This window comes from Narcine bancroftii, chromosome 6 (assembly GCF_036971445.1).
Source record: "Narcine bancroftii isolate sNarBan1 chromosome 6, sNarBan1.hap1, whole genome shotgun sequence".
NCBI classification, from domain to species: Eukaryota; Metazoa; Chordata; class Chondrichthyes; order Torpediniformes; family Narcinidae; genus Narcine; species Narcine bancroftii.
The window spans coordinates 34,612,247-34,625,517 of NC_091474.1; the positions used below are offsets into that span (position 1 = coordinate 34,612,247).

At 42.1% G+C, this 13,271-nt stretch overlaps 1 protein-coding gene across 1 annotated transcript in view; it reads right to left on the minus strand.

The window, feature by feature from the left end:
- Positions 1–12,588, minus strand: part of cbln4 (cerebellin 4 precursor) — a 139,613-nt gene extending 127,025 nt beyond the window's left edge. Inside the window, exons 1-2 of the mRNA XM_069888191.1 lie at positions 11,979–12,588; positions 10,779–10,895 (exon numbers count right to left, since the gene is read on the minus strand). Coding sequence (XP_069744292.1) covers positions 10,779–10,895; positions 11,979–12,254 — 393 coding nt within the window. The 5' untranslated portion in view covers positions 12,255–12,588. The remainder of the gene's footprint in view (positions 1–10,778; positions 10,896–11,978) is intronic.
- Between the last annotated feature and the right edge of the window lie 683 nt (positions 12,589–13,271).

The following is a 13,271-nucleotide window of genomic DNA, read 5'->3' on the forward strand; positions in this document are numbered from 1 at the left end:
TCCATATGGGCCCAAGCCCATGGGCTCCAAATCAAAGGGTCGTCATGTGTGTCCACATGGGCCCAAGCTAACTCTGCTATTTTGTTGGCTACATAGAGCAACCCATGCTACAAGCCTACACAGAGAGGCTCCTCAACTCTTCCTGTTTCATTGATGCCAACTTTGCTGCTGCCTCATGCACCCATGATTAGCTCATCAACTTCATCTACTTTGCTGCCAACTTCCACCCAAACTTCAAATTCAGTGGGTTCGTCTCCAGCAACACTCTCCACTTTCACAATCCCTTTATTTCCATCTCTGGAGACCAAATCTCAACAGACATCTTCTACAAACCGACTAACAACCCATAGCTACCTTAACTACACCTCTTCACACCCTGTGCCTTGTAAGGAATTTCTCACAATTCCTCCATCTCCATTGCATCTGCTCCCAGGTTGAGGTCTTCCAAGCCAGATTATCCATATGCCCTCCTCCTTAAAAAAAGTGGATTCCCTTCTACTACTATCAATTCAGCCCTTACCCGCATATCCTCCATTAACTGCACATCTGCCCTTGCCTCTGCCCTCATATGCAACAAGGACAACATTCCCCTTGACCTCACCTACCAGCCTCCATATCCAACACATCCTCAGCCTCTCCTCCAATCTCCACCTTCCAGTGACCTCCTCATCCACCCATCCCTTCCCACCAATCGCCACATTGACCCCTGCTCTTGCGACTGCAGAAAGTGCCACACATTGCCCACGCCTTCTCCCTCACCACCATTCGAGGCTCCAAACAATCCTTCCAATTGGAGCAGCACTTTACTTATGTCATCTGGTGCTCCTGGTGTGGTCTCCTCTACAGAGAAACTGGAAGATAGCTTTGCTCCTGGTGTGGTCTCCTCTATAGAGAAACTGGAAGATACCTTTGCTCCTGGTGTGGTCTCCTCTACAGAGAAACTGGAAGATGGCTTTGCTCCTGGTGTGGTCTCCTCTAGAGAAACTGGAAGATGGCTTTGCTCCTGGCGTGGTCTCCTCTACAGAGAAACTGGAAGATAGCTTTGTTGAGCACCTTAGCTATGTCCTCCGGGGATCTCTCATTTCAATACCCCACTGCATTCCCACATCAACATGTCTGGCAAGGTAATATGCACTACCAGTCTGAGACCACCTGCAAATTGAAGGAATAACCCTTCACCTTCGATGTGGGCACCCTCCAACTGGGTGGTATTAATATCAACCTCTGGTTTCTATTAGCCCTCCCCCCATCCTTTTTCTCCTTTAGCTCTCTCATTTCTTCTCCCTGTCTCCTTTCCTCCAGCTCTGCATTCACAGAGGTACCCCCTCCCTCAATAAATTCTCATCTTCCCTCTCTCTGGTCTTCCAATTCATGTCCACTGATCACCCTTACCCTGTTTGTATTCCTTGCCCTGTGCTTTCTTTCTTCTCCCTGTCTCCTTTCCTCCAGCTCTGCATTCACAGAGGTACCCCCTCCCTCAATCAATTCTCACCTTCCCTCTCTCCGGTCTTCCAATCCATGTCCACTGATCACCCTTACCCTGTTTGTATTCCTTGCCCTGTGCTTTCTTTCTTCTCCCTGTCTCCTTTCCTCCAGCTCTGCATTCACAGAGGTACCCCCTCCCTCAATCAATTCTCACCTTCCCTCTCTCCGGTCTTCCAATCCATGTCCACTGATCACCCTTACCCTGTTTGTATTCCTTGCCCTGTGCTTTCTTTCTTCTCCCTGTCTCCTTTCCTCCAGCTCTGCATTCACAGAGGTACCCCCTCCCTCAATCAATTCTCACCTTCCCTCTCTCTGGTCTTCCAATCCATGTCCACTGATCACCCTTACCCTTTTGTATTCCTTGCCCTGTGCTTTCTTTCCTCTCCCCACCCTTTTAATTCAAGGTTCTGCCTGCTTTTTAAAATCATACCTTTACAAAGGGGCTCACACCCAAAGTGTCAGTTTTATATTATCTTTACTTCCTATGGATGCTGTGAGATGAGATGAGTACCTCCAGTATTTATATTTTTGCTACAATCATAATGTCTACAAACTTTCATGCTTCACTGCAAGTGCATTTCACAAAAAAAATAGTTCCTCCTTTCAATATGGTTACATTTCAAACTAAGCAAGACCTGTTACAGTGGAAGAAATGTTTTAATTTGTAATCCCAAGTTTGACTGCTATGAAATCCATTCAGATTGTTACGTTAAAAACTCAACTGGAATTAAATCACAAATCATTTATAATTTGTTTTTTTTTAAATCAAACCTAAAGAAAGTCCTTCACTGAAACAATGCTCATAATTTTATTAGACAATTTAATCTTATATTATTTTATCAGTCTTAATTAAAATGCTATTTGTTTGTGGTTTTATTACTTCTAAGAAAGGAGCTGCCAAACACCAAAATTAGGATCATTCAACAGTGTTTTTAAATTCAGTACCTGGCAGTCTTTATAAGAACTTTGCCTTCAAACAATATCAAGTTCTGACACATGACTTTCCTTGGATAACTGGGAAAATTACAAAAACATAAAATCATGTATCCAACATGCTTAGCATGTATGAAGTCCAAAATGTCCTGTGATGGGGCTGGGATAGAGAAGAATTCTGAGAAATGCATTACTCAAAGGGTCGGTTCCCTGCACAGACTCCAAGGGTCAGACTCCAACTGTTCATGCAGGTCACCTATAAAATTCAGCATCATGAATCATGAGAACCTCTCCATCTACAGCCATGCAGTTTGTTTGATGGGCTGATGCAGTCATAAAAGTCCTAGAAGTGGTATCCAAGTGTGCATTGCACACAAGAGAGAAACAGAGCAACTACTGAACAAAAACCGGAGTCTTGAGTGAACAGAGGGAAGCCGGAGACGCTCACCCAGTCAGGCAGTATCCATGGGTAGAAAAGGACAGTCTGCAGTGGTCAGTGCACACTGCATACAAGTTGCCTATGTCATGGCTCCTTCACTGGATGGAACACCTGATAAACATTTGACCCAGAAGTAAAATTGCAACTTACAGTAGGCCCCCATTACTCCTTTACATTTTTGTTGCTCATTAAAACTAAATGGCAAACCCCACAAAAATATTGTGGAACACAATCCAGTTATGAGGCGTCAGTTTGTTTGTCTTCTTGTAAATGAGATCCTGAAAGTGGATCTCTATGCATGTTCCTCACTGAGAAATCCTCAGCATCCACAAAACGCATGCACATCCTTGGTTTCAATCACAAAGGGTGAATATGCTGGATTATAAACTCCCAGGACCTATTTGATGGAGTCCTGCATTGTGTCTTGTACAATTACAGCTGTTCAGGTGGGCTAGTCACTATGTCCCCTACTGACAAACTTGTCAGATGACTGCTAGGCTGTTAAAGTTTTAAAAAGGCCTCTCAGGCATCCAAAAGCACTCAAAAACTTTTAGAAAGTCTAATAAAATATTTCAAAAGTTGGTAAATGTTTTTTAAAAATTAAAAAGTTAATTCATCCAAAATACTTAAACAATACTTTTTAAATTAAAGAATTAAAGCATATTGCAAATAATTAATGTAATTAACTCTGTTCTTATCAATCAGTTGTGGTCAGTGACTGAGATTCTGCAGCAGGAAGCCTCAGAGATGGTGAGCACAGCAAGTTTATTAGACCCCACGCCAAGTCCAATAGGGGAGTTTCAGTCCCTGGAGCTCAGCCAGCAATTCCAGAACTTTAAATATGTGCAGGAGTTCTAAATGCTGATTCTTGCATTTGGCCACACTTGAGCTAACAACTCTGAGCAAATTATGGCCAATTATTCACCGTTGCCAGTTGTGCGACTCAGGAAAAAGGTTGATTTTATGAAGGTGTTACATCCAAAGCCGAATACAAATCTTAAACATTGGAATGCTTTCAAAATGCAGTCTGAAATTAGTGATTGCATTCTAAACAGAAAGGCAATTGCTGCTTATCAAATGATGAGTAAACGCCATTTTAATTCAGTTATTATTTAATTCACAATATTATAGTTTAAACCTTTAAAGAACACAAATATGCTTTATGTGGACTAAAGCTAACAATGCAAACTACTCATAATTTACCAGGGCCCTTGCAATTAAAATTAGTTCTTGAAATATCTAAATGAAAACTCATTCACTAATAAGGCCTGCAGACACTGTCCTGTCTGTGCTCAAGTTGATTCATACAAGATGAAATTGTGGGGAATTCATCACCATGATTAACCAGATGGATATGTCAGGGTCACGTCTCCAGAATGGAGGACCATGGCTTTCCCAAGATCGTGTTCTATGGCTACCTCTCCACTGGCCACCGAGACAGAGGTGCACCAAAGAAGAGGTACAAGGACTGCTTAAAGAAATCTCTTGGTGCCTGCCACCTTGACCACCGCCAGTGGGCTGATCTTCACCTTCAACCGTGCATCTTGGCACCTCACAGTTCAGCGGGCAGCAACCTTCTTTGAAGAAGACCGCAGAGCCCACCTCACTGACAAAAGACAAAGGAGGAAAAACCCAACACCCAACCAATTTTCCCTTGCAAGCAGTGCAAACCGTGCCTGCCTGTCCCGCATCGGACTTGTCAGTCACCAACAAGCCTGCAGCAGATGTGGACATACCCCTCCATAAATCTTCGTCCGCGAAGCCAAGCCAAAGAAAAAGAAAGAATGTCAGGCAGCTAACTGTAGAAACTTTGAGGATGAGCTACCTCAAGGCAGTACGTTGGAATCTTCGGGAATACTTTTCAACTAAAGTCGGCTCCCTAATTTACATTCTTTCCTTTGTAAAATGATACATGTTAAAAAGGCAATAACTTCTGTGAGAATAATTCCACATCAACCCATTTACATTTTGAAAACCATCAAGAAGTTTATTCCAGGATTCAATCAAGTTGCAACACCACAATAATCCTTGGCCTTCACCTTTAGTTTAGTTGACGCCACAACAACAAAAAAAAATGTGAAGGTGTCTGAATGCTGAATTTGGGATATAATAATTGTTTTCCTGGTGGCTTACTTTTTTTTGAGAATGTGGCTCCCATGTCACTTGTTAATTCTAACTTTTGTCTAAAGCACCATAGACTTCTGAAGAGCATCTCTGGTGTCTCTTTGACCTTAACCCTGATCAATAATCAATTCCAAACTAAAATATCACTCCGCAATTGAATTAGTTAGAATATATTTTTCATCTTTACAAGCCTGCATTTTCCTGAGATCTTTAACTTCACTACTATAAAAATTGTTTAATTTTGCAGAAAGTAAATTTAACATTGTCCCTTAATCAGTATTTATTGATTTCATAATAGATTGAATTTAAAAGAAATGAAATAGCTTATATTTACACAGTATTGTTCATAATAACATCCCAAAGTGCTACCTGATATTGAAATGTGCTCACTGTCAGAGAGTAGGATATTACAACAGCAGTTATAGACTCTGTGGGATTAATCCTTACCTGGGTCATCCATGTCAATGCAAGCCACCCATGAATATCACTTCCAATATTTCATTTCAATGGATATTAGAAGAGCCATGGATACCACGACTGTGTTCTAAAGCCCTCTCCACCATGAAATGCCATAACAGGACTCCAGGCCAAAAACCACTTGCAAATATCACTATTGTTCTCCGCTTGAAGACCATACATGAACAATAATACAGGAAACCTGTTTAGAAATGAGAGGCAGGACTTGTATTGTGTACCTGAGGAGTGTGGAGCTGTTCATGGAAACACAATGGATTATATAACCATAGCAAAGGAACAACATTTTGAATGACAAGAGTCTGTTGAAAAAGCACTGGGTGAAATGGTGGAAGCTGGGAAATTCCAGAAAATTGTCCTGAAGACTGAAAGAGGGACTGGTTTGACACAAATTGAAAAGGAAAAAATAAAGAGCAAAATGTACAATGAAGTACCTAATAAATAAAGCTGTGACTCAAACTGGATAGATGAGCATTTCAGTACAAGATCAAAATGAATATGACTGGAAAAAATGAGTGCAATATTGGAACAGAGAGTAGAAAATGAGAGGTTAGAAAATTAAGATCCATTTTATGAACATAGAAGTGGCAATGACCCCTGACAGCTTTGTTCATGTTCTTCTTTGGAAGTTTTAGTTTAAATAAATCTTCCCACTTATCTATGTATTGCATAAGAGTTGGATGCCTTAAAAAATACTTTTAAGTGGATGGGCATAACTCAGTGGATGATGAAGATATGAAGGGGTGCAGTGCTGCTCCAACACCTCTGTAATCACTAGGATTTCTGTCTTTCAGTAGATAGGAAAGACAATGAAAACATTTAGTCAATGGATTAGAAGAGAAATGTTTACTTGGATGCATTTGCCAAGAATTGTGACCAGCAGGGCGCTAGAACCAGTGGAGGAGGTGGGATAAGGCGAGGGAGTTCCTTGTCAAGAATGGCGGCAACTCCCCCATCCGTGTCTCATTCAAGGGGCATCCCCTTTGTCCACTTTAGGGTAAGCAGTCAGTGGGTCAGGGTGCAGGACGAAGGGGTCTCCGTCAGAATGGGGTGGAGGAAGAGGAGCAGCAGCCCAAGAGGGGAAGACGGACAGGGGAAGGGGAAGCCAGGGTGAGGCTTTGATTCAAAAGAATCAAAGGCTTGTTGATCTAAACCAAGACTGGAGCGTATCACATGTAGGTCGACCAGTCCAGAATGACCTGGTCTGGCTAGGAGCAACCCTTTAAGACCTGCCAGTGGGTGTGGCTATGTTCTCAGCCAATCACAGTCATCCTACACTACAATCTGTACATATACACATTGGTGATAGAATCTGTACTATCACAAAGCTGCAATATCATCTCCCTGTAAGAGAGATAAGCTTTGTCATAAATGACTTCAGAAATTACATGGAGGATCATGGATGCCGCGTCCTCCATCATTTACGCCCATTACTGACCTGTTCACAAGTTATTCCTATTAGTACTGTGGAGTGTGAGGGGGGATTCAGTCACATGAGCATGATAATATCAACAACATGCTCAAGAAATCTCATAAATCATGTATCATCACTTCTGTTTGTTAAACTACATGGACTTCCTCTAGTTCAGTGGAATCCTGACCTGGAAGCCACATCATGGTTGCAGTACCACCGATCAGCAGATGACACCAGGACAAGGATTGCTTCAGACCACCACCACCCCTCCCCCGAAAACATGTTACATCTGACCTGATGTGGAAATTACTGTGAAGCTTCTCATTGGTAGCATTTGGTAAATAGGCCATTAGTTTTAAATTGGCAAAATGCAGGATTGCCATCTTTTTCTTTACTTGCTGACAATTATATTTTATGATCACTAGTGAGTGTAACCGTGCAATACTTTGTCATCGTATTAAATTAGGTGTTAATGTTTTATTGTACCAGTTATACACTGAAATGCAGTGATAGGCTATAATCTTGTTAATGTCTTAACTATCACTATAATTCTGTGGAGCTCTGGAATTCATGGATTTTTTTTCCATCTTCATTTAGTGCTTGACATTATAAGAAGCCCATATATCTATCATATATTTCAACACACAAGTTGAGTCGTGAAACCCTAAAATATTTCTGAAAAAAGAGGAGTCGACTTGTACACCAGATACACTTATGAGACCTTAAATTCACCAGAAAAAAAAAACAGATTGAAGTCAATTTAGCATACAAATCGACGCTGGAACCACCTCTCCACCGCAACTGCTCCCCAACTCCTTCCTACTGCAAGGCACTGCCATAACCGCTCCTACCTGTGATCCTGAGGTCGCTGTTGCCGCTCCTGCCTGGTAGGCCTAGATTCCTGCTCCCACTGGGAACATGATGCCAGCGCTCCAGTTCCAAGGGCCATTGCCACTGCTGCCTGGTAGGCCAATGTTTCTGCCCCTGCCTGGAGCACCATGTCGCCACTCCAGCTCTGTGGGCCGTCACTGTTGCTGTCAGGTAGGCTGAGATTTTTTTTTTATTTACTTAATTTACAGCTTTGTTACTGATGATTGGGGTGTTTTTAAAAATTTTGGGTTATTTCTGGGAAGCCCAGACAGACTGAAAAATGGGGGTCAACTTATACACCAGATGTACCATAAAACCCTTAAAATTAGGCTGAAAAATGGGTGTTGACTTGTACGCCGATCGACATGCACAGAAATATACAGTAATATCCGTTCCCGCTCAATTTATGTACTGGGCAACTTCCATGTAACAACAAGCAGGTTCACAAATTGGATGTGACAATATATAGACAGAGGACATAGAAAATGGCAGATATTTTATCAGCTCCAGCACCTAAAAAATTAGCAATACACCCCCAGATATATGGAATAAGCTGCCAGAGGAAGTGGTAGTTTTTTTTTAATATAAAGTTTAGACATACAGCATAGAGCAACAGGACCTGCAGACCCACAACCCCAATTCCACGCAATTCACCTATAACCCCCATACATTTTTGTGACATGGAAGGAAACCGGAGCACCCAGAGGAAACCCATGCAGACATGAGGAGAACATATAAACTCCTGAGAGACAGCACAGGATCTGAAACTGTAACATCATTGCACTGACCGTTAAGCTAACCGTAAGTGGGGACAATTGTTACCTTCAAAAGATGCTAAGATGGGTACATGGACAGCAAAGGTTTGGAGAGATAGGAGCTGAATGCAAGCAAATGGGACTTGCTTGGTCATAGGAAATAGATGAGTTGAGGGGCCTGTTTCCATGTTCTATAACAATCGATATAGAATGATGAGGGTAATCTTTGTATAAAATAATGGATGTTTTAATGATTCCTGAATGAAACAAATTATAAATCTACCACACATCCATAACAGCCATAAATACTTTGAACAGGCTGGCTAGTATGTGGAATGACAACTAAAAATGAATGGAAAAAATTGGAAATGGTTCACAATGTGCAGTAATGGCAGAGACGTCTTCATCATTATTCACAGAGCCTTCAGAAATGGTCCTGGTAGTAATTTTAAACTAACCTTTCTATTGGTCAAATGAAGAGATTGGATTGATCCTTTGTATACCCCTTTAGAAGAAAAAATTGGGCATAATATAAATTGAATGGTTGATCCAATTTTCTCAATCCCTTTGATGCTTAGTCAACAATGGTAGTGAAAATTCATCAATTTAATATTGGCCTTTTGTAGGTGATAGACAGGAATGGGATTGGAATTCCTATCTTAAGAATGGCCTCAGTGGGTGTATTTAATAAGAAGATTATTACACCAAGATGGAATAATACAAGTTAATATTCTTGAAGGTTGAGAAATCTATAATAGTCGCAGTCTCCTATCTTTTTTGGTCCTAACCTCCCATCCCAAAGATTCATTTTTGTCTACCAGTCATTTATCAATATCCTCCCTTGCCTGCGGTGATTGTTACAAATTTGACCATCCATATGGCACACTTTGGAGAAACCGTTTCAAACTTTTTCCTTCTAAAACTCACCACATTCCTCTTTTTCATTATGGCCCACCTACACATCCATCTCATTAACTGTGGTTTTCCTGCTTGGCCAATGTCCACTTCTCTCTACATTATTTTACCGTTAGTATAACTTTTTTTTTAAATCACCACTTCAATATCACCAATATTGCAAGTATCAAAAGCAAAGTAAATAACAATGACTACAAATGGCTCAATTAGATATACAGCATAGTGATGGGGTTGAGTATGGAGTTGGTGCAACACCATTTCCATTTTGGGATTTCACTTTGATTCCAATCCACACCAAATGCCTCTCTCTGAAATGAATGTAGAATTTCTAAATGAGATTCACTCAGGCAGTTTGTCAACCAAAACCATCGCATCCACAATTTGTCATTTGTTATGATGTTTTTATTTTTATGGACTCTGAGAAGAATAATTGCCTGTGTCTATATGGCAAAAAAAATTACAGAGCTTCTGTTAAACGCATATTCTTAGCCTTGGAGAGAAAGCCTGATTTAAACACTTGAGGCTGACAACGAGGAAAAAAAAACTAACTTTTACATTCCTCAACCTTCATAGGAAATAGGTTTCACCGATGAGATTAACTATATATAAATAATTATTAAAAATTATTTAATAGATCACACCACCAGTATCAAAAGGAGGCATCATAAAGCTGAAGGAAGTTTTCAGATGCTTATCACACAATGTTCAAATTCAAATACAAGTATCCAACTGTTTCGTGCTAAAAATCAGTGCAACTAATGAGCGAAAGAATACCGGAAGAGTTGGTGAGTGCTATAGGGAATGGTCCATTATGTCAGAAGAACTGAAAGGTTCTTTATAAATTTTCTATAGCCAGAGACCTTTGGGCTCTTCTTTCCCATGTTTTGATCTTAATCAAATTCTCTGCACATTTTCAACAATTTTTCTTTTAAACTTTATCTGTACAGAGTTCCAATTTATCAACTGCAAAATCGTGTGGCAGTTCATTTTCTCGGGAAATGAAATGTGCCCTATTGTGGTTTTGACCCCAATTTCCCATTTGTAATAGGAGCATATTTCATTCGCAAGATAACAGTTAACATCATAAAAGTTCACACTTTAAATTTTCTTCGACTATTCGACAAAAATGATGCAACTTTGACATATCCTACACCATGGTCGTATGACCTCTAACACAGATTTATATAACAAAAGCATTTAACGTTCGTCATTTCATCAAGGTGTTGTAAACCATCCTGGACTCCACTTGCAAGATACATTCGATAGTTACATTGGAATTAAAGGGTTTTGTTTTAATTTTAAAAATTCAGAACAACAGGGGTTAAATGATTATATTGCCGCGACAGGCTGTAAAAACATGCATACAGACCTGGATTGTTTGACTCTGGTACACTTTGATAACATGAAAGTTGAAACTGTAAATGCCTTTTCTTGGAGCTACAAAGACTGACTCCAGGGTAAAACAATTTCCCACATTCACCAAGATCTGCAAGAGACACAGAAAGAACTCGGTCGGTCTGCGTTGGAAGCCCGCGGGATAACTTTTAGGTTTCAAAGCTGCCGGAGATTTTATTTTAATTGTAACGTTCCAAGAGCTGCCAAATGCGGGAGAGAGAAGAATATAAACTCTTCATCCCTGACACCTGGCTCAGAAGGCACCGTTAAATCACGGGCTGGTTCTGCAGATGTATTAAAACAACGATGAACTATATTTAAATAATCTACCACTAATAATGTTTAACTCAGCTGGCCAAGAGCAAGCAAACTTCATTCTCCGCAATGATAAATGTGTGGCATCCAGAAGTTATTCCACTTGTCCTTTCGGGACAAGTTATTAGGTTTGACTGGCTTGAAAGAGAGCGCGAAGTGATCAAAGCTGATCGTGCATGAAATCCCCGCCACGGCTCTGCAGCCGGAAAACTCGGATCAGAAGTCACTTATCTCCAGTAACTCTTCATCTATTAACAAAAACGCAAAGCCCTCGTGGGCCGTTTTAGGCTCCAGTCTTGGCAGGATTCCACCATCTGAGTTCAATGCTGGGATTTCTCTCACCGACTGGAACCAATGAATGTTAACGTGCAGCTAGTGAAGGATTTCAATCAGTGGTGGTGTATTGAGCTTCTCTTGTTGGAACTGAATGCCAGCAACCTTCGCTATTGCCATTGATATTTTAATGACAGAGGCTGAGCGCAGACTTACGAAACGTCATTATCGACATGAATCCCTGACATCGTTATTTTACTGTTTCACCATAATCTCTGTCCAGTGTGTTTGACCTCGGCTCTACTCCATTAATGCCCCCCCCCCCACCTCCTCCCTTCCTATTTACACTTGTTGCGTCTTGTACCCGTGTGAACCTCGCCTCAACCAGCCCTGTTCTAACAGTAGTCGAGGCGGAACAACAGGTCCTTTGGAGGGAATCGAAAGCTGACTGCTTAACCCTTTCTGCAATGTCCTTATGTCGCTATATTTGCATCTTAAACCACCCTCGCAGTTTTAACGGAAGGACGCTGAATCGTCTCTATCTGACTGTGTCTTATTTGCAAACGTGCAAGCCTCGGCTGGTTACCTGATCAAAGTAAATGATCCGAGTTTTGTTGCTCATCTCCGATGGTTCGTGGTTGGTGCTTCGGACGGCGGAGAACGCCACTTTGGAGTGCGCGGCGCGGACAGATATCCCGAGCGGGGACGAGGACGAAGACGCCTTGGAGTCACCGGTCGGGTTGGAGTCGCAGACCACCAGGCACTTGCCCTCCAGCACGATGGGCTCCGTGTCGTTCTGGGTGAGCACCGGCACGGCATACAGCGCCAGAGCCCCCATCGCCGTCAGCACCACGGAGAGCATCGTCTCCAACACGGTGGCGCCGAGAAACCAAGAGACCCAACACGACCTTCGGATCAGCCCCCTCTCCCTGCCGCGCTCCCGTAATCTCTTTCGTTTCGTCCGTCCCTTCTTTCTGCTGGACGAGCGAAATGCAGCTCCACTTAATCTGTTCTACATCTGGATATCCAGGTCGGAATGAGAAGAACCTCCTGTAGAAGATATTGCATTGCACCTTGAAGTCCTCCGTCCCCTGTAGATCTCTCTTCTCCAAGTTACATAGATTTTTTTAAAAAATGATCTAGGAGCCCTGGTGCGAATTGCTGACAGGAGAGACCATGGTCAAACAAGACATCATTTGACGTTGGCACATCAGTTAATATCCCCCCCCCCCTCCCCCCCACTCTGGACGGGACACAACGCGAGACTCCCGAGGTTCGCCGCTGGTTCCTGTTCCCTTCCGCCGAGCCCCAGTCTGAGCCGAGTGGTTGCAGTTTGGAGTCAGTCAGTCCCTCTGGTTTGATGTCACGGAGCTCATTCACTTCCAAGCAGGTGAAGAGTAGCCCACATGAATGCTCTTCCAAATTCTGCCTGAACCGTAGTGGTGCTATTCAGTCATCTGCCAATAGAAAGAAAATGAGTTATCAGAATGTGACCGATAATCCCACTGTACTTTATTCGCAGGGTGTGTTGAACGGTCGTGTAGTCATTGCCCTCGTTCTACACTGCTGGCTGAGGATTAAACACGCGCAAATGATCCTGCCGCTGTCATAAAATAGCCAGATCGTTGCAAAAGTCGAACTGCATCATCAAACAAAGTTAACCGTGGGAGAGCCAAAGCCTGGACTCTGGAGCAAAAAAACAGCAGTTTTCTTTGTTTTTAACCATGAGAAGACTTTGAACTCAGCCGCCCCTCTTGCATCAAGCCTGGTGCATTTACTTGAATTCATCTTAGCTGGGAAGTTTTAACCAATCGAAATATTTTGTGTCCTGACCAACACTAATCCGATCCCCATATGACATCGAAAACCCGAGGAAGTT